Genomic DNA, 23954 nt, shown 5'->3' with positions numbered 1-23954 from the left:
GCTTATTCTTTAAGCCATATAAAAACAACAATATTCTTATCTGTTAACAATTACATACTAATTACAGTCACGTATTGTCAGTCACGTTTATTTATCTATAATAGTTTTCATTTTGCCTACTACTAACGTGGAAATGATTTATTGAGTAAAACACGCGCTAAGTATTATATTCCGAAAAATAATACAATACTTTAATAGCAATTTTTTTATTATTTTACCGAATATATGTTTTTACGAGGATTTGGAATTATACCGAATCCTTTCAAGTAGGCTAGTAGGCCTCGTAGTCCTAACTTTGCATCCTCAGAACTTGACAGACTAGGAAAAAAGGATTAGAACCCAATTATTGTTGCCCTCCAGTCAGACTGTTACATAGGTAATACAAAGCTGCAGCTGCATTAGTGGATTATGCAATAACAATACCACGTCATCATAACAATACAACTGGGTCTACAAAATTAATTATGGTTCTAATGCACATGTTACGAAATATGATATCTCTATTTTCCAAAGAGATATTTTTGAGGGTGTTCAATATATTGGTGGTGAGACATAAAATAAGTTGTTGATTAATGATCGGCCACTGACTCCACCGGTTCACTTCAATTATGGCAACGGTACCGTTCCATAATATGTACAATAACAACATGAAATAAAAGAGTAGTTACATTGCAGTAACAATTCAACGGTGAACATAAATGGTAAAAGGAATATTGAAGTAGCGGTAAGGGATAACTAATTCATACTTTCCGTCCAACCTGTTAATAGTTTGTGATATGAGAATATCACCAGTACTGCAGAAATTGAGTTACTACGAATAAGCCGCGCAATTTTTTCCTAAATCCAAAAGATACTAATGTATAGTACGTTAAAGACGTTTATTAGTGATATTTGTATAAATATTTTATAACTTAGTATGGTAAGTCACATTTAGCTTTGTAGCTTGAGGGTAATTTTTAGCTAGGGTGTGGGTAATCTTTCTAGGTGCCATTGGTAATCTTGATTTCGTCTGTCGTGTCGGCATGTAGTTGATTCGTGTGTTTTGTTGTTTGATGTTGCATTAAAAGAAGGAAACTCACAAATTATGTCAGATACAATATTTGCCGCTGTATGGCTAATTATTTAAGAAGTTTGTTTGCTCTGTTGGTATATAAACCTTTTCATCTGTAAGTTCATTGGGAAAACTAACTGTTAATCTTAACGGTTGATATTAGTAATTAAGGTTATGTTGTCAATTGTGGGCCCTACCGTGAATTATTATAAAGGCATAGAATTGTCATTTTTGCATCACACTAGTCTTTGCTGTGTTAGTAGACCTTACTAATTTTTATAATAACTTCGCTATATGGGTGTGTTCAGGTTTAAAACTATTATTTATACATTGTGAACTGAGTTTGATCCTAGGCCTACATATACATTTAAGAGGAAAACACTGAAGGTAAGTTTATAAGTAAAAGTTAGATTGTAATAAAATCTTGGACAGCTATAAATTTTACACTAGTCATCTTACCTAAAACCACTTTAAACTATTTCTAAACTAGCCTATATTTTGATTTCTAGAATTAATTTGTATGGTATCACAAAACATATTGAACACAAATTAATTAAATGTTTTAATTTATATTATATCCCAAGTAGTTCATTGATCTAAGAACTGGTTGGCAGGGAAGTTCAGGGGTTCTGGGTGGGGGTAACAAGGTAAGGAGGGGTAGGAATTTGAGCAGGAAAAACACTTCCCACAACTGTGTATGAGAGCAGTTTTGAGATTCTTTGTTACTCACTTCTGTTTTTTCATTACTTTTGCTATTTTCTGCCTCTGTGGTGAAGTTTGAGTGTAATTTTTCCTTCTGTTCTCACTGTCTTGTTTAGCACTGTGCACCTGCGTTCAAATACTTTTCCAGTTTTCTGATTGGTCACATTTTGCTTAGTATTTCATTTAAAAAGGAGTATGTTAGAGATAACCTTTATGAGCGCTCACATGATCTGAGCTTGAATTTGGGAACTATCTCAAGAGATGATTTTCTTTCTTCACCAGAAGTGCAGGGTGGCTCCAATAGCATCTGGAGATCCAATAGCATCACAGATTATGAAAGCAATCTTCTGTTTTTCAGTGAAGAAAAATTAACGGTAATTCTGAGCAATTACTTGGTCAACCCCAAACTTTTTCATATTTTACTACGATAATCTAGAGATGTATGTGAAATTAAAAAGGACATCATGTAGGCCCCAGAAAGTTAACGTAAATGAAAAATAATACTGAAATGAGCAGAATTTTGATCCAAATGAACAATGTTTTTCTTAAATTTTGAGCTACAAATTAATTACTGTAGTTGTTATCGAGTTGAGACGAGTGCCTCTGGCCATCAGCACTGGCTTCGGCGGCACCTGCTGCCCCGCGCTGATGTCAACGAAAGATAAACATCCCTCGAGATAGTACCTTTTATCAGTAAAATATCAAATTCTAGAGGGCAAACTTTGGTGCATTGCAAAGTGCCGTGTTCGTACACAAAAACATTTTAACTTTCCCTGATCTTCACTTGAAACCATGAAACGGTAAATTTTAAGATCAGCGACTACCGCTCCGATCACTGTAATTTTTTTATACTAACACAGGTTAACGTAATTTCACTGAAAAAAATAGTCCCGATTATCGCCGTAGTCCTTTTACTCCCCCCCAAAACAAATTTGAAAAAAAATCAAATTAAAAAAAAAACCTGATTGACAGTGCATTTATTCGTTTTTTGTGTGTTATTAGTTCGTAGGGCAGTAGTCCAGGTACTACTTCTAGTATAAAATTGTCTTATCTTATCAGTGATAAACGCGCGCCCTTATCTTTTGCCTGTAATGAAACCTGTGTTAGTTCTGTCTGAGTTTTGTGTGTGTAAGCAGTCATGGCGTGATCTGGGCTTGGACTTTTCAAGCTCGAGTTAATTTTTTTTGTAAAAGAGCAAGCAGCGCAAAGCACTGCGCAGTGGGAAAGCATCGCGTGATCTCAGTTTTGAATAGGCAAGCTAGGGTCTTTTTAGCGTGTGACAAGAACCATCGCACGCCATGTCAATAACTTCACTAATTATTCCTTGTCCATGTTGGTTTGTTTGTCTATGTCTGGCGGTCAATCGAAGCCGTCCTATAGATCACGTGATCCGCCCGGTCAATCGGAAACTTTCCTGTTTGTCACGTGACTACTGTCAACTCATCAAAACGACCATGGTCGGCCATTGTTTTTAGTTTGATACTTGAAAGTCTTGTTATTTATATGTTTTGTATTGCAAACATTGTACTGCCGAAAAACTGGTTTTTGTATGATAGTGATAATCGGGACTATTTTTTTCGGTGAAATTACGTTAACCTGTGTTAGTATGCAAAAAATTACGGCGATTGGAGTGGTAGTCGCTGATCTTAATATTTACTCATGAAACTAAGTAACATGTTCTCACACCCGTCACATAAAAAAGGATTATCGGAGGAACCACTAGCCATAACGGTACTGTCACAACTGGCCTTCCGCGCGTCTCCCGCAAGCCACTGTTATCACGCGGACTTTGAACCTTCTTATCGCTCGGCAACCTGTAGGATGGCCTTGCGGGGCTTGAATTATATGTTTCTTGCTTTCTGAGAACATCCTTATGACCGTAGTAAAATATGAAAAAGTTTGGTGTTGACTAAGTAATTGCTCAGAATTACCCTCCAATAAATATTTCAGGTGGGTGTAGCATGTATTTTGGTTTTATATGCAGCTTCAACAAAAACTAAAGATTTGAATAAGTTCAGTTTCAATTCTTTTATAAAAGCAACTGCCAAAAATAAAAGTGTTCTTTTTTCATCATTATCTCCTATATGTGATGCAGCATTTGAACACTTAAAAAGAGTGTATCTGCAAATCCAGATATGGTTAGGGAATGACATATTTATTGATAATTGGGAACAGAAGTATTCCAATAACATCTACATCCCAATAACAATGAATCAATTACCTGGTCTGGATAATCTATTGTATTCTATTGTGTATTGGATTCGTGTTATTTTGTAATTGTAAAAGGAATGTGGAGGTACATGTGGATGCCGGAAAAGTGGCTTATATACTATAGTGTAGCATGTTTACAATGCAGCTGAAATAGTTGCTCCAATACTTCTCTTATTATAAAAATAAATAAAGTCATAGAAAGTATTTGATGTATGCAAAAATTAAAATGTATAAAATCAAATATTTTTTAAATAATTTTTTTCCTTTATTTCATGCTCCTTAGTTTGCTTATTTGTATTAAATAAATAAATAAATATATATATATATATATTCCTTTATATATAAATATATCTGCCCTTGCTCGATACACAAAGGTGTCTTTAATTTACTCATTTATAAACAACAAAAAAGCTAGTTACTTTTGTAGTGTAGGTTATAGTTAAATTTATCTTTAGTTCCACTATATTTATTCAGGTGAAATTCCAAAAATAAATAAAAAAATACTATTTAAAACAAAACCATATGGTGAAAGAATCGAATTCACAAAAAAATTTTGTAAACATTCTAATTTATAGTTTAAAAAACAAATCTCATGTCGACCATATAAATTCATTCGCTGTAATAGTAATCCAAGGTTTTAACGTTTTGAATGCTCCAGGCACTCCACTATTTGTTTTAGTAAAAAAACTAGTATTATTGTGATTCATTAACGTAAATCCGTCTCTGCCCCATGTACAGAAATCTTTTTTTGCAATACTGGAAGTGAACCGATGTCTCACTCTTTATTAATTGGCATGTATTTTCAGCTCAGCTGTTCATTACAATTTGTTATAGTTGTTATCTGTTTTTTATTGTTATTATTATTATTACTTAATAGTAGTAATACTGTTATGCAGTAATATATTATTGCATACTTAAGTAACTATTATTATTAATAGTTAGTTAAGTGTTTAATTCATTTTTGCTATATGGTTACTAGATTGCGTAAAGTCCTGAACATTTGTGTAGAAGATATAATGGAAATAATTTAATATAATGGGTAACTAGAAGAAAGAAGAAACGGTAATAACTTTAGTACGGTACTGTAACTTATCATGCCATGTATTTTAAAATGTTATTTCCACAGATAAAATGCACCATTTAAGAAAGCTAATAGACAATATACTGTAGTTATTGTGTTATTATGGGAAGTTAATAAATAATCTAATGAGATCTATTCTACTGACAGTTACAAGAAAATGGCTCTGCGGCGAAAGGTGCGCCCAGAAGATGAAGGTCTTCCTCTGTTTGAAGAGGTCAGAGACGATGATCTCAAGGACGGTGAGGTGTCCTGCAAAGAACGATCATTGACTGGCGACCGTGCTAATGTTGCACTTCTCTTTTTCCTATATACACTGCAAGGGATACCCCTAGGCCTTGCGTCTGCAATGCCAATGCTGCTGCAGAACCGGAAGGGAGTTTTATATAAAGACCAGGTTAGTATATATGAGATTAAAATCACGTTTTTATTTTGTCGGATTGTCTATATTTATAGAATACAGCAAGGTGGGAGTTTTTCACACCATATGTCGTGTAATAGGCTTCAATGAGGTTGCTTAAAAAATTTCAAGTCTCTAGCTCATTTTATTAGACTATATATATATATTAAGTGTGTCCACGAAATCAAGTCACACTTTTGACTGTACAGGTATATAGCTACTTTATTATTGATCGTAGATTAATAAACCAGATGTACTTCTGAGTCAGATTTATTTTATGGTTCATATATAAAAGAACTGTTTATCAAGTTTTGTTTTCATTTATTGAGTTATCATTATCATCTAGTAATATGCAGCTAACATTTTTATAAAAACAGTCATAATATAAAATTTGTGAAAAATGTTAAGTGTGTGTTGTGTGCGTGTGTGTGTGTTTCAGTGAAGTTTAAATCTGTGATTTCAGTGCAACGGAAGTTCCATAGAGTGTTTCATGACAGTCCTCTAACAGACACAGCATTTATCGATGGAACAGAATTTTAATGAAACAGGCAGCTTCATTGGATAAAAAGTGGATAGGTTGACCAAAAACAGGAGATGAAACTGTCAAGAACATTTAAAACAGATATCTTGCAAACATTTTGTGTCCGTCTTAATTCAAACTTATAATCGTCTACAGAGCGATTCGTGGTTCTCATATCGAGCTCAAATAAACTGATGTAAAACTGTTGAATGTACTCTTTAATTTTATGTCAATCTCATTCTTCAGCTGTATGTACTTTTGTAAATAAAGATACTTAAAAGTACGACACGGCTTTGTAGTATACACACTGTATATTACTATATCACATGTTAAAATATCATACCAGTGTACGCTGTTTGCTTAACCCTTTAAGGACCAGCCGTCTGATTTATCGCCGGCGGACTTTTCATATTTTTTATGAGATATTTTAATCTTTTATATGGAATAAATATACTATTTTTCTATTACCTGTATGTTTCTTACTATGATATAAAATTTTAAACGTCTTTGGAATCATCAGCTTGGTGAAAAAAAATATTTTACGGCCATATTGCATCGTAATGTTGTCAGGGTACTTTGGGATTATACCGACCACAACCAGACATGAATCGTTATTTGACATTTTGCTTCTACTGATTACTAGATTAGTGTAGAACACTATTTCGTCAATATAAAACAGGAATTGTCTTATCGCAAACCCCTCCCCATCCTCAGACAGAGGTCAAAGTCGAGCGGTCTAGTAGATAACGTGATTGCAGAGTCTCGCCGCCCATTCAGCTGGTGCGTCGCTTTGTTGTACTTCCGTGTTTTACCCCTACATTTCTACAAATACAAAAATTCAACAAAAACAAACATTACCAAACAAAAAATAAACTCTTTATTGAAAAAAAAACACACAAAACTTTTTTTATGTACCTTGCAAAAAACTTAAATAATTATGTCATGCCGCGCGGCCTGCCGTAATCGGGATTCTCGAGAAAGATAAGATAACAGCGACAACAATACCGATCGCAATACCTGGAAATTCTTGTTCATTGATGGAATGTTACTTCTGTTACTCAACAACATCGTTTTATAACGTTCTAAGTTCATTGAAAAAAGTTTAAGCGTTGGGGACATATAACAGAATCTGACCCCATTAGCAATTTATAATCGTTGTAAGTTTGTAATTTTGTAATTAAAGAGTTGTTTTTTTCATTCTATCATGTTTGTTTCTATAAATGTATATTTTTGTGTTCTTCATACTGGTGTGGTCGGTATAATCCCAAAATACTGAATAATATCCTTAGTAGCCTATAAGGTTTTGTATGTTAGGCTAATGCTGAAAAGTGTGTTTTAACCAGTGTTACAGAAAAATTTAATTCATTTACAAACTTTTTATTTTTTATTCCAGGACTTTCAAATTTTGACCAGTTATAGAGAATTATATGTAGAACTAATAAATACCATTTTCCACGAATAATTTATTTTTATTTTTGGTAGTTATTGAAGATCAAACTCAATTTTTTTTATTTGATAAATAGATAAATCAAATTGTTTTGTGCTATATAATGACTTAAATTTATTTTTTTACAATGAACAATTTAATTATAAACATTTTAAGCCTAAAAACAAAATCTGTACAGTAATTAGTTCTGAAGATATAATTTTTCTCTCAAACGCTTGAAAAATTACACATTTTTAATATGCACAGTTCTTGGAGCATAGCCAGAAAAACGCAAAAATTTCCTTTGCACATGTCAAATTTTGGTCTGGTCCTAAAAGGGTTAAAAATGTGTATTCTGTGATTCCCTTGTTACCCGCAAGACCAATGTAAAAATGTTCACTAATTCTCAGCCTAATCCAATCTGATGAGTTTGGAGTGACATGCACCGTCATCAAACTCAATGTTGCTCATATAAGAAACTAGCATTTGCCTGCGGCTTCACTCGCAATTTCCTATTGAAAAAAGTACACTATATTCACATATTCTTTTTCTATCACATTCTAAATACTCCTGACATAATTGATAGTTGTTTCTTAGTGAGCGTCTTGGGCACATTATGAAGGTAGGTACCATATTTCCTGCCTGTATCTTTCATGGTTTTTGCTAGGTGTTGATAAGTTATTCACTTCAATTAATTTATATGGATGAATTTCGATAAACTAATTAGGTTATAAAGAATCAAATTCGGTCTTTTAAAATTAATTTTCTGTCTAAGATATTTCCATTATTATGGTGGTGTTTGCCTTGTGCTCTGATCAAGAAAATGTATCAACGAAAACCAATTTCGATCATAATGCCTCTTATTTCGGCTCTTTTCATTTACCTTCGATCCACCCAAATTCGATTACCTTATGTGCAGACATTTACGGCTTTTCGAGGTGGTTTTTATAACAACGTTTAATAGTATTTTCATTGCATTAGTTAGTTTATTAATCATTGCTGTAGTCATTTGAAATTAGGCAATAACTTATTTTATGCGATCTGAATACATTACTGATCAAGCACGTTACAATAATAATTTTCTAAATTTTTAATGTAAACAAATGTTTTTGCCTCCTTGATAAACTTCAGCTGAAAGTATTAACAGCTGTTAAGTATCAGTTTACTTTGTATTACGTGTGGTAGTGCAGTCTACCGGATCGAAGGTAAAACATTCCAAAATCAACAACAGTTTATAAATTAAATATTGATTAAATAAACAATTTAAATTGGACCAAATTGTAAATCTAAACCATTCTCAAATTCCATTGAAAACACACACAAAATTTCATCAAAATCGGTCCAGTCGTTTAGGAAGAGTTCAGTCACATACACACGAACACAAGAAATATATATATATAAAGATGAAGCTTCATACAGAATATCAAATCCATAGGTTAATTTGCTCTCTATATATCAACATATAGAGACATAATAAGATTGTTACGAGACATACAGAAATAATATGATTCCAGCCCGTGGATTAATAGGCTTCACTAATCCTCAGCCTTTAATGCTAATGTGAGCGTTATTATGTCCTAGGCTCTGTTCAGTCTGGTGGCATGGCCATTCAGTATAAAGCTGCTGTGGGCACCCATCGTCGACTCTGTATTCTCCGAGAGGTTCGGTCGACGCAAGACTTGGCTGGTGTCTTCACAGGTGAGCAAACCCTCAGTCTTGTAGTTCACTGGCTGCTTGGAGAATGGTGTGAAGAATGTGTTTTTTTTACATCACAAGGACAAGTCAGCATTGACAATGTCCAGGTGATCTTCGGACATTCAACTCAAACTCCTCGTTAAATACTAGGTCTCGATTGTTCCCATATCTTGTCATTGCTCTATTATTTAATGACACTTGCTAAAGATAAGTTAATCCGAGCTAATAAAGATTAATTAAACACACCAACTCAAACTCCTCGTTAAATGCTAGGTCTCCTTTGATTGCCATATTTTTTATTGCTCTTTTATTTAATGACACTCACTAAAGATAAGTTAATCTGAGCTAATAAAAAATAAAATGGTAAATTAAACTTATATACGCAACTCAAACTCCTCGTTAAATGATAGATCTTCTTTGATTTCCATATTTTTTATTGCTCTATTATTTAATGACACTCGCTAAAGATAAGTAATCTGAGCAAATAAAAATTAAAATGGTAAATTAAACTTTTATACGCAACTCAAACTCCTTGTTAAATGCTAGGTCTCCTTTGATTGCCATATTTTTTCATTGCTTAATTATTTACTGACACTCGCTAAAGATCATTACATCTGAAATGTACTTAACTCAAACTCTATGTTAAACTGTAGTATTCATTTGGATGCCATATTTGTCATTGATGTATTACTTATTAATACTCACCAAAGATCAGTTGATCTTTTACTTAATGACACTCGCTAAAGATCAGGCGATCTGAGCTAGTTAAGACTAACAAGGCTACATAAAATACACTTTAACTCTGTTCATTAAAATAGTTCACTTATTTGTGGTGATGTTAAAAACAAAATTTTAAACCATTCTTTAATTGAAAACTCATAACGCACATTATTTGATGATAATATGGATGGCTGAAAATATCAGGTATAAATTAAATTATGAAGAAATTTTTTTCTTAATTAAAATGGCTGCATAATATATTTTCATTTGCTTACAAGTATAATAAATGTTGCGTAAAGAAATTGCAATTGTATCCTTTTCTTTGGTACCTAAAAATATTGACAACATACCTGTCTCTTGTTAACATTTTGAGAAAATAGTTCTTGACAGGTTAAGTCTTAGTTTGTCAGGTATTATCTCAGTGATAAAGTCTTATGTCTAGGTTAAGTGGTAGAGAGGACTTTATGGTCCTAAATTTGCCTCTAATAAAGACATTTTTCATTTTATTTCAATGATATTTAACACAAGCTGTGACAGTACATGATAGGTATCTTCATGATCCTGCTCTCATACCGAGTAGATCTGTGGGTCTCCGATCCTAAGGGTCCCCACACCATCCTTCTCACCTGCCTCTTCTTCGCACTCAACTTCCTGGCGGCCACGCAGGACATAGCGGTCGATGGCTGGGCTCTCACCATGCTGAAGAGGTAGGTCTTTTAACTTCCATACCCTGCTCTAATACCAATTAGATGTGTAAGTCTTTGATTCCAAGGGTCCCCACACCATCCTCCTCACCTGTTTCTTCTTTGCACTCAAGTTCCTGGCGGCCACACAGGACATAGCGGTCGATGGCTGGGCTCTCACCATGCTCAAGAGGTAGGCATTTTAACTTCCATACCCTGCTCTAATACCAATTAGATGTGTAAGTCTCTGATTCCAAGGGTCCCCACACCATCCTTCTCACCTGCCTCTTCTTCGCACTCAACTTCCTGGCGGCCACACAGGACATAGCGGTCGATGGCTGGGCTCTCACCATGCTCAAGAGGTCGGTCTTTTAACTTCCATACCCTGCTCTAATACCAATTAGATGTGTAAGTCTTTGATTCCAAGGGTCCCCACACCATCCTCCTCACCTGTTTCTTCTTTGCACTCAAGTTCCTGGCGGCCACACAGGACATAGCGGTCGATGGCTGGGCTCTCACCATGCTCCAGAGGTAGGCATTTTAACTTCCACACGCTGCTCTCATACCAAGTAGATTTGTGGGTCTCGCGATACCAAGGGTCCCCACACCATCCTACTCACCTGTCTCTTCTTAGGATTCAAATTCCTGCGGCCACACAGGACATAGCAGTCAATGGCTGGGCTCTCACCATGCTCAAAAGGTAAGCCTTTTAACTTCCAGATTATCCTTCTCACCAGTCTCTTCTTCGCACACAACTTTCTGACAGCCACACAAGACATAGCAGTCAATGGCTGGGTTTTAACCATGCCTAAGAGGTAGGACTTTGAACTTCCACACCCTGCTTTAATACCAAATAGACTTCCAACTCTCCAATACAATAGATTTGTCATTATTTGATTATAAAGAAGATACTAGCTCCATCATCCTTTATAGAATTGTGTGCGAACTAGAATCTTTTGACAGTTTTAATGATTAATTCTCCTTTAAATTACTGTTTCATCATCAAAGCTTAATGTATTTTGGCTCAGTATAAAAAGAAAATGTAGAAAGTCTGTGTTGAAGAATTTGTCAATTTTTATATTAGTTCATTCTAGATGAACTTCTCAAAACCATACTGTGACTGTGCATTGGTTTGACTGATCAGTTGGTCATTTAATTAATGTATAACACATTGATTAATTTCCTTTTAAACTGCATGGAATATCTGAGTTAAGTTATGTATAATAAAGCATATTTTCTTTCCAATACAGTATCTTTAACCATTTTAAAAAATAATCCTGCAAATCGTACAAATTATTCTTTGGATAATTAGTTTTGAACTTGAAATCTGGCTAAAAGTAGACATGATGGTAGACTGGACAGGGGAATTGGAGAATAGGCACTGAAAAACATGGACATTAGCCGTGATTCAGCTTTGTCATAAAGTCTGTTCCAATTAATTACTTAATGTTTTCAGTTAATTAATTCAGTTTCAACATAAGTATAGAAACACTTTTTGGACTTTTTCTTAGGACACAACTGTTATGATATATTTTTGTTATAATGTTGGTAACTGAGGTGTAATTCCAGGGAGAACGTGGGCTTGGCGTCAACATGTAACAGTGTGGGCCAGACAGCTGGATACTTCCTGGGATATGTTGTATTCATCGCCCTGGAGTCAGCAGACTTCTGTAACACGTATCTGCGCACAGAGCACCAGCCAGAGGGTGTCGTCACCTTACCCAGTAAGTACTCAGAGCTGCGTACTTATGTTCATATTAGGCAACTAACCCACCATTGAGACATTGTGATTTGTTAGTTTTAACCTACATAGTAGTCATTTGTTAGGTATTCACCGGAGGAAGAGATCAGATTGCAGTCTTGAAAGTTAGTGTTACTGAATTTTTGTATCACTGAATGATGGTAAATGTCCAGAAAATCCTGCTTCCTTAACATTGGGTTATGTTTATATTCATACCCTTGGAGTCATGTAACTTCTGGAACACATACCTGCGCTCAGAGCACCAGCCAGAAGGCGTCATCATCTTGTCCAGTTGGTACTCAGAATTGCTCAAGAATTTCCATATTAGGAAACTGTCCCACCTATGGTTCTTGATACAGAAACTACTTTTTAAAGTATTTACATTGTAATTAAAATGTTAATATTTTATATGTACCATATTCCTAAGGTGAGGGATATTGAGTTATATTTAATTATTCACAGATCTGAACCGGTTTCACACATGCAGTACCTTCTACCAGTTATTTACAAAGCCAGTACATTTGTTTTCAATCAGAGTTCTTCGTAGTGTATGGACTTACAGTAGTGGAGTGATAAAAAGGTTCAACAGTATTACTGAGATTTAGAAGGATCGCCTCGCAAATGTGACGATGAAACTCTTAATGGCAGATCCATTATTTAGACCGACAGCATCGTTGATCAAGTTAACCAACAACTATGATGTGATTTTATGTGTAACTGATTATTAGTGCTATAGCTGAGCAATGTAACACTGTATATGACAGATCCATTATTTAGACTGACTGCATTGTTGATCAAGTGAACCAACAACAATGATATGATGTGTAATTGATCATTAGTGTAAAAAATTTTTCATTGGCGTGTTTAATATTTTAATCTAAAGTGCAGTACCTATTTTACAGTTTGAACAAATTGTTTAGTTGTAAGTGTATAAATTTTTAGTATAAATAAAAATAAGTTAGTTGTATGTAATTTAGTGAAGGAATGCTATTATGATGGGCATATATTTATGAATGCGATTTTTCTCATCACTGTTATTTTATCATATCTATGGATTTTTTATTTTAGATAATTTGTAACACCTCCTCCGACTTGTCTTAAAAGACTTAAGTGCTTATTTGAGTTTGTCAATGATTGTAAAATTGATATGATAATTAACCCTCTCCCACTCGTATTGTTTCCAGGCGCTCACGGTGCTTCTAACCTCAATTAATTCGCTCTACCAGTCGCGCTCAGTCAAAATATGCGGCACCTCAACTTACACACGTTCTGTTATTGTAATTAACTATAATTATATATATATATATTAATTATTTTACTATATATTGGTTCAATGAAGTTGATTGTACGAGACCAGGGGGGGGCACACGGACAGCTGGGCACAGGTTGGCGCGAGGTTGTTTGTTGCGCAGTTACTTGGTGAAGGTCATTGTCTGGCTCGCCGCCACTGCCACTGTAATCACTCCAAACTACATCCACAATGCCACCAACCACTTCACAAAGTTCTGGTACATCACTACACTCACTTGAATCGTCAAAATCACTACTAATAACGAGATCAATTTCACTGTCACGAAGTGTACGACTACAACACGCCATTGTTTCTCCACAACTAATATAAATAGCAAAATAATGGAATAAATCTACTGTAAAAGTAAAGTAAATGGTCTCCTGATAGCAAACAACCCGTAGTAGTACAAAATATTGCTACTCGAGAGCAGCACTTATCGGCTCTAGTGGGTAAAGCAGTGCGTGCCGATCTGTGCCGTTTAAGCTGCAGTGGCTATGTGGTGGCCGTGCCGATTCATGCCTTGCGAGCGGGAGAGGGTTAATAAAGATAATTATAATTATTAATTAAAGCACTTAATTCCTCATCAGTTGCCATAATCACTTAAGGGTTTTAAAAAATAGCCACAGTAAGCTTAGCTTGATATTCAGACAATTATTAGTGGCTCATTGGCTCTCAGGCAACATGCGATCTAGAAGGCGGGGCTTTATAAATCCCATCAAAGCGGGCATATAACCTTATTAGACAGACTTCATAAAACACAAATTAAATAAAGGTAATATGTTGGTGCAGACGTTAACAACATGTCAGTAACGTTGCAGTTATATGTTATTTGTATAAAACGTATAATATATACTAACTAAGTGACATACTAAATGTAACGTATTTTATAGATTTCCTCTACTACATGGGTGGAATATTTCTGTTGTCGACGACGTTGGTGGCTCTGTTCAAGAGAGAAGCACCGGACGAAGATAACGGCGAGCAAGACAAGGATATCAAGGGGACGTACCAGCAGCTACTGCGTATAGTGAGGCTGCCAGCTGTCCGCACCTTGGCTCTCATCCTACTCACGTGCAAGGTAGGGCAGGGGTTGCTTACTTTTTATATTTCATTTTTAAAAAAAAACCATTTATGACAAGTTTTTCAAATTAGGATAATCAATTCCTAAGACTCATCTAAATACTAATACAGTTAGACGTTCTGGGTCAAAATAAACTCTGATACTTGATCGTTTATATTGGTTAAAGAATCATTTTTTATCAGAATCATTTCAGAATCATTTATTGTTTTTAAACACACAATGTGTGATTAACAAAGTCAAGCCTTATAATAATAATATTAACAAATCCGACTTACATGAGTAATGCTCGAAAAAGAAAATTTAACAACAGTAGAGCTAAATGGTAACAATATAATCAACAAATTATTCAACAACAGTTATTTACTAACAACAAGGACTCAATAAATAAATAAATAAACAACAAGATTCAGACACCTTTCGTATTCTCTAAAAACTACTCTAGACGACACTAATGTCAATATCATAGGCCAAATATTCGTCGATTGAATAAAAAACAATTTCCTTTAGAAACTTTTTTAGTTTTATTTAAAACTGCTTCAAGGGCAAACACCATAATTCTTTTGGCAATTTATTAAATAATTTTATTTTCATACACACATGACTACATTTAGTCTTTTCCAACCTTACTGGTATTGTTTCGAGAAGGTAGTTTTGCCTAGTAGGATAATTATGTGTTTCTCGTCTTGTAGGAAGATTATTCAAAGATTGCTTGATATCCATCACGCAACAGTAAATATAAAGATTAGGGAGAGTCATTGTTTGATATTCTTTAAACAATGGCACACAGGATTCCCTAGCAGATACATTTTTAATTACCCTCAGAGCCTTTTTCTGCCATTTAAAAACAGTTTGTGCCTCAGTTTTGTTTTGCATTGCCTCATTTTCACAAGAAAAGATTGACAGCTTTATTTCCTACAAAAATGTTCACAATCTTTTTAAAAGGAATGCCAAAAAATCTTATAAATGTTCTAGAACCCTAATAAATATTTTTAGGTTTTTGTATGGTCACACTCTTCTTGATACCACTGCAGGTATCTCTGCCCTTGTAATTAACGGTAATTTAATTTTGTCCAGGTCAGCTTTTGTGCCTGTGATGCCATAGCAGGACTGAAGTTGGTGGAGGCCGGGGTGCCCAGGGAGCAGTTTGCAATGGTTGCTCTCTTCCTGATACCACTGCAGGTATCTTTACCCTTGCTACTCACCAGGTATCTGGTCAGTGATGCTCCCATGGACGTGTACACCAAAGCAATCCCTTATAGGTAAGTTTTTCTTTCATTATTGATAGATTTGTTTTGAGGTATATGCATCTTAGAACCTCAATCGATAATTACCATTAACGACACATGGTATAGTTAGTTGACTATCACTGTACAACACCTTGAGTGCCAATTTCTCACGCTACTTGTCACTATCTTGAGTTTCTGAATTGGGATTTATTGTGCAGACTGGCGTTCAACTTGTTAGCGGCTGCGTTTGTGTGGTTGACTCCCCATTTGATAACCAAGGACCATATTCCTTTCCACTACTACGTTCTACTGATCTTACTATACGGTCTTCACCAGGTAAATAAAACTTCTTTGTATTTTGGATACTAAAATTCTACATTTCATATCATGACACGTTTAACTCTAGATTTTATCATTTTAAATTATAAGTTTACTTAGACATCTCATGAAAATTAACATATATCAATTAAAACCCACAAAATAGCTACGATGGAACTGCATACTCTTAACACTAGAACACTTGATTTCAGATAACGCTGTACTCAATGTTCGTCTCCCAGTTGTCATTTTTTTTCGCCCGGATCAGTGATCCCAACATGGGTGGCACATACATGACTCTGCTTAACACGCTGGCTAACCTGGGCACATCTTGGCCAAACTCTCTCATTCTCCTCTTTGTTGATGGGTTCTCGTCCAGCTACTGTTCCAATGATCCTGACAACAACTGTTCCTGTGCCTCACTCATAGAGGTGAGTCCAGTGGCTTGTTTTAGCGCACAAGTGCTATCTTCCGATGAGTCGAACAACTGTTATTTTCTCTATTATATAGCCCTAAACTGTGGATTGACTAATAAAAATAAAATTGTACCTTTGTCTAATAGGTCAAACTTTAGTCATAACACTACTATAGTTTTGACTTCAAGTAAGTCATCTCTGGCAACAATAGAGTAGTTAAATGAGAAGATACAATTCTGCTCACATTATTTGTTCAACTCAATACTTCATCGTAACAGCGCCTCACCAACAGACCAATCAGCTATTAACGTCGATGCACCGGGAACTGGAAGTGCTGTATTCTACTGGCCGCGATGCAATATCATGTTTAATATTCGTGTCTGGTGGGCCCTATCAAATGTTGTGTTTTTCATTAAAAATTATTTATACGTTGTGTTTTGTGCTGTGTTCATAAATTTTATACTCGGACGACTCCAGATAGATAATTTTCGCTTTTAATACTTATTGACATCAACACCAGAAGATGACTGACTAGAAGTTGAATCTATAGTTGTTATGACTGCAGTTTGAACTGTTTGGTAAAGGTATATGTTATTGTTATTAGTCAATCTGCAGTTCAGGGCTATATAATATGGAAAATAATAATACCGCCAGTCAGGCTGGAATAGCTAGATTGAATTTGAAGATTGATGGGATTCTTATTACAGGAAAAAATAGAAGTGTCATCTGCACAAATAACAGAACCTTCAGATACATCTTTTAACATATCATGAATTAAAATATTGAAGAAAAATGGGTCAAGTACTAATCCTTGTGGCACTCTAATAGTAACTTTCTCCACAGGTGAATTTTTTACCTTGAATTGAAACATATGGCTTTCTATTAGTCATATAATAATTGATAATTGTATATAAATGTTTTGATAACCCATAAAAATTAAGTTACCTCAGAATAATACTAAAAAGGACACAGTCAAATACTTTACTTAAATCCAACAATGAGAGAGCCACACACTCATTATTATGTATTTCATTAAGGGAATGGTTTGTAATATCCATAACAGCAGTTGTTGTTAACCACTGCTTTCGAAAGTCAAATTGTGACTCAGTAAAAAGATCAAATGTTTGAAATAAAATTAAAGTTGCTTGTGCATTATAGATTCCAATATTTTTGAAATTATAGGAACAATAGATGAAGGACAATAATTCTGAGGTAATTGTTTATTACTCTTTTTATAAATTGGAATAACTTTCAATACTTTGATTAAATGCAAAAAATGTCCTAACTCAAAACATTTATTAAAAACTAATGTTATTGACATAACATAACAATTAATGGTTTTTTAATAGAAAGAATAGTTTTTTGACCAAGTAATTGATATGCAATAAAAATCAATACTTTTAGAGCTTGAGACTTTTTGCTGTAATCTTTTCTACTTCATCCGCTTCATCAATTTATGAGGGTCATTCAATAAGTAACTAGACAAATTACTATTGCTCAAAAACGGTTTATTCAATCAGTACAAAACTGTAGTTACTTTTCAACATAGTCCCCAGCAACACTTATTACTTGTCTCATTTTTGTGCTACTTTAAAAATGCCCTTGGCATACAATTTTTTAAGTTGATCTCAAAGCCACTTTTGCAACTTTTTTTATCTCTTCATTGGATTGAAAATTTTTCGCTCATAAACCTCTTTAAGGGTTCCAAACAGATGGAAGTCTGTTGGGGCGAGATCAGTGCTGAAGAGGGGATGTGGAAGAATCTCACACCTCAGTTTCTGAAGTGTTTCTTTTGTCAGCTGTGCCATATGTGGACAGGCTGTCATGACACAAAATCGCCCCTTCAGCCAAGAGCTTGTGCATTTTGTTTGATTGGCAGGTCTTATCTCTTCAAGAAAATCACAATAAATTGGCCCCTGAAAATCCCAGAATTCTATAAGCTTGTCTTTACCGGCAGATGGCTGAGGGTTCTGAAAATTTTGCGAGTGGGAGAAGTTGCATGCTTCCACTCAGCCCTCTCGTTTTGACTCTGACTCATAGTGGTGGATCCATGTTTCATCACACGTAATTCTTTCCAAAATATCTTTGAAAAAACTTATTTGAACCCTGGTTTCTTTGTGAGCATCCGTGAGTTATCTGGGAACCCATCTCGCACAGGTTTTCTTGTACTGCAGTTTGTTGTGAATAATTTTATGGACAGTTTCAACACTCGCATTTAATTTTACACATCAGTTCAACAGTGATACGCGTATTGTTCCGAATTAACGTGTCAATCTTAGATTCAAGAGAGGAAGTACCATCGTCCATTGAGTTGCTTGTCAGAAACTTTTATGCAACCACTTTGAAACTGTTCTACCCATTTTTAAACGTTCGATCGATTCAAACAACTGTCTTACACTTTTAACATTCTTTCGTGGGTTTTCTCACCTTCCGTGACTAAAAGTCTGATCAAGGCACGTTGTTCTTCCACGGTGCAATGCTAGTGCGGACTCGTCATTGTTAACTGAGTAAATTTGAGGCTATGTTTACAAAATATGATTGAACAGCTGATTAGATGTCATCGCAAGGTTGCCAACTTTATGGGTCAATCCGGCCGTTTTTGAGCAGTAATAATTTGTTTTGTTACTTATTGAATAACCCTCGTATTAGATTTTCTATTTGTTTTTTATTAAAACTATTTTGCAACCACAATTGTTACTTTTATTTGGTTCATTACCTGTATGATCCAGGTATCAGGTATTACATGAGAAATATTATCAGCAAAGTGCTCCTCAGAAGAGCTAATTGAATATAAATGATTAGTGAAATTAACCAAAATTTTATTTTTACAAGAATTAATATGATTGGGAATTTTAATTAGTTAACCCTACATCGGGCGCTAAACGGAGTTTTCCTCCGTGTATTTTTTATTATTAAAAATAGTACTACTTTTCTGATGTTGGCAGTCATTTCCCGCAGTGTACTTCACGAGCATCTTTCGGGGAAGCGAAACAATAGCCTCCTGCTTATCTTTGTCAAAATCTGTCAGTGTGAGGTCTACTTCCGTGCGAGACTGGACGATTCCTCCGTGAGCGCCCGATGGTGTGTTTGTAGTTCTTGGACGAAATCTCCGTGAGTGCCTTATTGTCAGTGCCGCATTTCCACAAAAGAAAAAAGTTGCGGCGGCGGGTGGTGTTGGCGCTCGGCGGGGCGGGTGGCCAAGGTCAACTAGGTCCGGGGTGCGACGTTGACTCATTCATTGGTTCATTGCTTTTATTTATTCAAAACACTCCTATCTATATATATATATATATTATATAATTACTGGAATAATTATAATTATATTATATTATTAAATTTACTGGATTTCTACGTCAGTGTAATCAGAGTCCTCTGGGGGGGGGGGGGGGGGGGCGCTTTTTGGTCTGTAGGCCTAGGGGCGCCGAATTTGTAAATGCGGCCCTGCTTATTGTGTTTAGTTTTTATGGAGTAATAATCCGTGTGCGCCTAAATGTGTGACCTGTGATGGTTTTTTTTTAAGTTTTACGATATATTTTATTTTAATTTTGTGAAATGAGAATGAAGACGAGAGATTTGTCAGTACGGTACCAGTGTGCTAGGGAACATTTCAGTACTCTTTATGGAGTGAACATTGTCGTTATAAGAACCAGAAGGAAAATGTTTTGAAACTTTGTGTAGTGTGTAAAAAAATCTTTAGTAAAGATTAAACTTTGATTTCAGAGTATAATAATTGACATTACAATTGTATAATATCTCAAGAATTGAAGTAAGTTGTTTTTGTAAGAAATTAAAAACTAAGTTAATTTCCATATATTATTACAGTAGGTTAAACATTTTTACAATTAATTGCATTATATCTTAAAATTAATCATATTGTTATTATACAATAACATTTTTTAAGATTTTGAATTTCTTATTTTTTATTAAAACAGTTTAAACGACTATGATATCCATTATTTGCTAACCTGGAGGAAACCTCCGTGAGCGCCTGATGGTGTTTCTAATTTTAAGCGCCTGATGGAGGGTTAATTGTGTAAGAATCGTCTTAATGTTGTGTGAATAGGAAGACTTTAAGTTAGTTACGTAAGTAATAATTTATAATTCTGTTGCAATTTTTTTATTTATATAAATAAAATCTCTATGTTTATGATTTAAAGTTGTTTACTTTTCAAAATTACAAACAGTGTAGACTTCATTCCCTACAGGTGTACCTTTGAGTCCTTTGAGATAGCCATATGATATGTTTACTAAACAGCTGCATCATGGGCTGTTCACACCGTCCACGAGCTGCAGCGGAGAGGTGATCATCACTGGAAGCTCTCACTACACAAGAGATAGCAGTTGGCCTCTGTGTGTACAAGTGAGACCGAGCTTGCCACTAACATGAACGGTATCCGTGTTCTAGCAATGCACCACCGGCGCAGGAGAGTGTGTCAAGTGGCTGGATGGCTTCTACGTCCTGATAGTCCTGTGCACACTGTACGGCGTGGTGTGGATGCGCTGGGGCCGCCACACCGTCCACGAGCTGCAGCGGAGAGGTGATCATCACTGGAAGCTGTCACTGCACAAGAGATAGCAGTTGGCCTGTGTGTGACTTTCGTGTGAAGGGGTCAAACGGTAGCAAAATATTGAGTTAAATATTACAAACCATGGTTTTATTTATGACTGTGAGTTTATCTATTTGTTCAGATTGAATAATTTGTTATATTTTTTAAGAAACTAACAAAATGCATAAAGTAAGTTCTTTTCTGTTCGAGATTAGACACAATATTACAGTATAGCACAACATATTTGTATGAATTTGAGAATAGCTCACTTTTCCCCTTAGAACAGTTTGGGGTTTAAAAGTAATAACACAGATTCCAATAATTGTTTAAAGAAGATGTTTTTATATTTCAAAAAGTTATTTTTATTCTTTTTCTATAATTGAATATTCTAAAACAATTATCAATGTCTACAAGACATCCTAAAGATTTATTATCCCATTTATTCCAAAAAAGCTTTACAAAACTAATACTAATTTTCCTGCATCTAAATTTAAAACGTTTGTTTCAAGACATTAAACTAATAAGAAGGGCTCTCTCTCTCTTAGACATAACCTCAAAGGTTAAGCGATCCAACTTTCTGGGTTGTTATTTTCAAAATTGAATGGTTTATTTAACTTATCAAAATATTTATTGTTTATAAAAGTGTTTTTGCTATTTAAATCATTAGCATGTGTCTAATTGGATGCTAACAAACTTATTTGAATTGTTATACTTTATTAGAAGTAGCGTTAATGCATTTTAGTTGGCTTTATCCAATTCTTATTTTAGTTCTTTTGATTTTTTAAAGAACTCTTTACTTATGAACTAAGCAATATGGAATATTTTGCTACCATTTGGAATTCTGTTTTAGAATGGTACGTTAGTTATTGTGGTCCAAAATCCAATGTTTGTACCTCGGATACATTGAGTGTAAATAAGAGACTATAATATATATACAAAGTTATATTTTTCTTAGTTTTGTCTACATAATTTTATTTTTAGTTGTACACTAGTTGTTTTACTGCTTATTTAGTGGAAGCAACGGCTGTGGTTCTAAGAGTATTTTGTAATTTGTTTTAGTTGTTTATGTGTTCTTTTTGAACTCTGTGCAATTGTTAATGCTGTTTGTTTAAAGTCCATTGGATATAGCAGGTGTCTGTGTAGTCGTCTCCTCTCTAAGCTTTGTCATGATCGTTCATGCCGGTATGAACTTTCAGTTCTTTGACCTAATATTATGCTTTTTGGAATGTGGAACAATTCTTCCCCCTCCCCCTCCCATAATAATGAGGAGGTCCAACTCACCAACTTGTAATACTTTGTAGTAAAATTGTTTATAAAACATGTGTAATTGTGAAAACTAGAAGTCTTTATTTTGATCTAAAAGGCAGTCTGCTGAGGTTTTCTTCGAACATAAGTAATCTGGTTTTGAGGTTTGGTGTTGATATTTTAAATTATTGAGTAGTCTCCCCCTCACTATGTTATAAAGTGTACAAAATTGTCCCATCCATTGAAAAGCATGATTTTAGATCATAAATGTTTACTCCAATAAAATTTTCTGAATGCGTGTTTTAAAAAGCTAAGTGGGCAGGGACTATACTTCATGGATATCTGGTACATTATGTTGTATATAATTTGTACCACCCGGCCACCATGTGTGCCATGTATCTTATTAACCCATTAGCCACTCAATATTCCTGCACCTAACCTCCTTGTACAAATCCAATTAAATATGCAAAAAATGCAATGGTTTATCAAAACTCTCACAAAAAGTTTTAATTTTTTTGTTGTTGACTAACAGTTGTTTTTTTAGATATAGAAACAGGCTATAACATATTGTAATTTGTAAGCATGTGAATTATATAACATTTATTTTTATTTCTAAAATAAGTTGTTTTTTTTTGGGGGGGGGGGTAATTTTTGAAAGCAAGAAATTGTTTAGTACAAAACATACTTATAATCCATGATATTTGGTGTAGTTTTATAGAAAATTTAATTCTTTATGTAAAAAATTGTATTCATTCATTTATCTTTATTTTTACACAGCTTTTTGTAAAACATGACATTTGTGTTCTGACACAATTCTAACTATACACGCTAAAAGCGCAAGGTTGAAGCGCAAACTCACAAAAAATTCAATTTTATTGTGTCTTGGTTACTGAGCCTACTACTTTTTAGATGATGAAACAAGTTACAATATAGTCACATTTTGGAGAAAACACAATCAAACTCATTATAAAGCTCTGCCATGTTTGCAAAATTCAAAGTACACCACCACCGTAATAACAAAAAAACGGTAAGGACGTCAACCAGCATCTTGTTTGTTTACTCAAACCATAAATTATACTGCAGAAATAACATGTTTCAGAGAAATCCAAAAATAAATTTTTACAAAATAAAACACCAATCGATCATTTCACCAAAATATAACATTACCGACAATTCAATTACAGTACTGGTTAGAAAACTTCCAAAAACATAGTATTATACCTTGATTTACATTGTTTTTCTAGACGTATTTATATGTATAGTACCTACATGTTCTTTTGTTTAATGTTAATACATAAACTTTATAATTTGAGCCCATAATAATGTTTAAAAATATATTTAATACTGTGATAAGTGGCTAATGGGTTAGTTATGTTTTACGTACAGCAAACTTTCAATTATTCACCTGGTATGGGCCAATAGGACCCAGCAGGGATCACTTCTGGCTGGTTTATACCTACCAGTTGAACCCACCACTGGGCACAGCAAAAACCGATGTGCCACTTCAATCTGGGCAACCTTATGGATGTCTAGTAGCGGAACATCACTAACCGCAAATGTCGAGATTCTGGGGTTCATGGGCAATTCGATAGGTCTAGTCTAC

General features: G+C 34.7%; 1 protein-coding gene across 2 annotated transcripts; it reads left to right on the top strand.

Moving 5' to 3' along the window:
• Positions 1-1022: 1022 nt before the first annotated feature.
• Positions 1023-22233, top strand: LOC124366321 (acetyl-coenzyme A transporter 1-like). 2 transcript variants are annotated; one of them, XM_046822778.1, is made up of 10 exons: positions 1023-1166; positions 5193-5439; positions 8970-9086; positions 10341-10510; positions 12056-12210; positions 14409-14596; positions 15674-15858; positions 16044-16161; positions 16356-16574; positions 20965-22233. In XM_046822778.1, the coding sequence occupies exons 1-10, from the start codon at positions 1111-1113 to the stop codon at positions 21133-21135; spliced, it is 1626 nt and encodes a 541-aa protein (XP_046678734.1). In that variant the 5' UTR covers positions 1023-1110; the 3' UTR covers positions 21136-22233. The 2 variants fall into 2 exon arrangements, with proteins under 2 accessions (XP_046678734.1, XP_046678735.1); XM_046822779.1 differs by having other exon boundaries at positions 1025-1438.
• The last annotated feature ends 1721 nt before the right edge of the window (positions 22234-23954 follow it).

Source organism: Homalodisca vitripennis, chromosome 7 (genome assembly GCF_021130785.1).
Source record: "Homalodisca vitripennis isolate AUS2020 chromosome 7, UT_GWSS_2.1, whole genome shotgun sequence".
Lineage (NCBI taxonomy): Eukaryota > Metazoa > Arthropoda > Insecta > Hemiptera > Cicadellidae > Homalodisca > Homalodisca vitripennis.
Note: the sequence above shows the minus strand (reverse complement) of the source record. Positions and strands in the feature narration are given on the sequence as shown.

Coding starts and splice junctions, on each gene's coding strand:
- LOC124366321 (XM_046822778.1), top strand. CDS start 1,111: ATGGCTAATTATTTAAGAAGTTTGTTTGCTCTGTTGGTATATAAACCT. Junction 1,167..5,192: donor GTATATAAACCTTTTCATCT/GTAAGTTCATTG, acceptor TTCTACTGACAG/TTACAAGAAAATGGCTCTGC. Junction 12,211..14,408: donor GGGTGTCGTCACCTTACCCA/GTAAGTACTCAG, acceptor CGTATTTTATAG/ATTTCCTCTACTACATGGGT.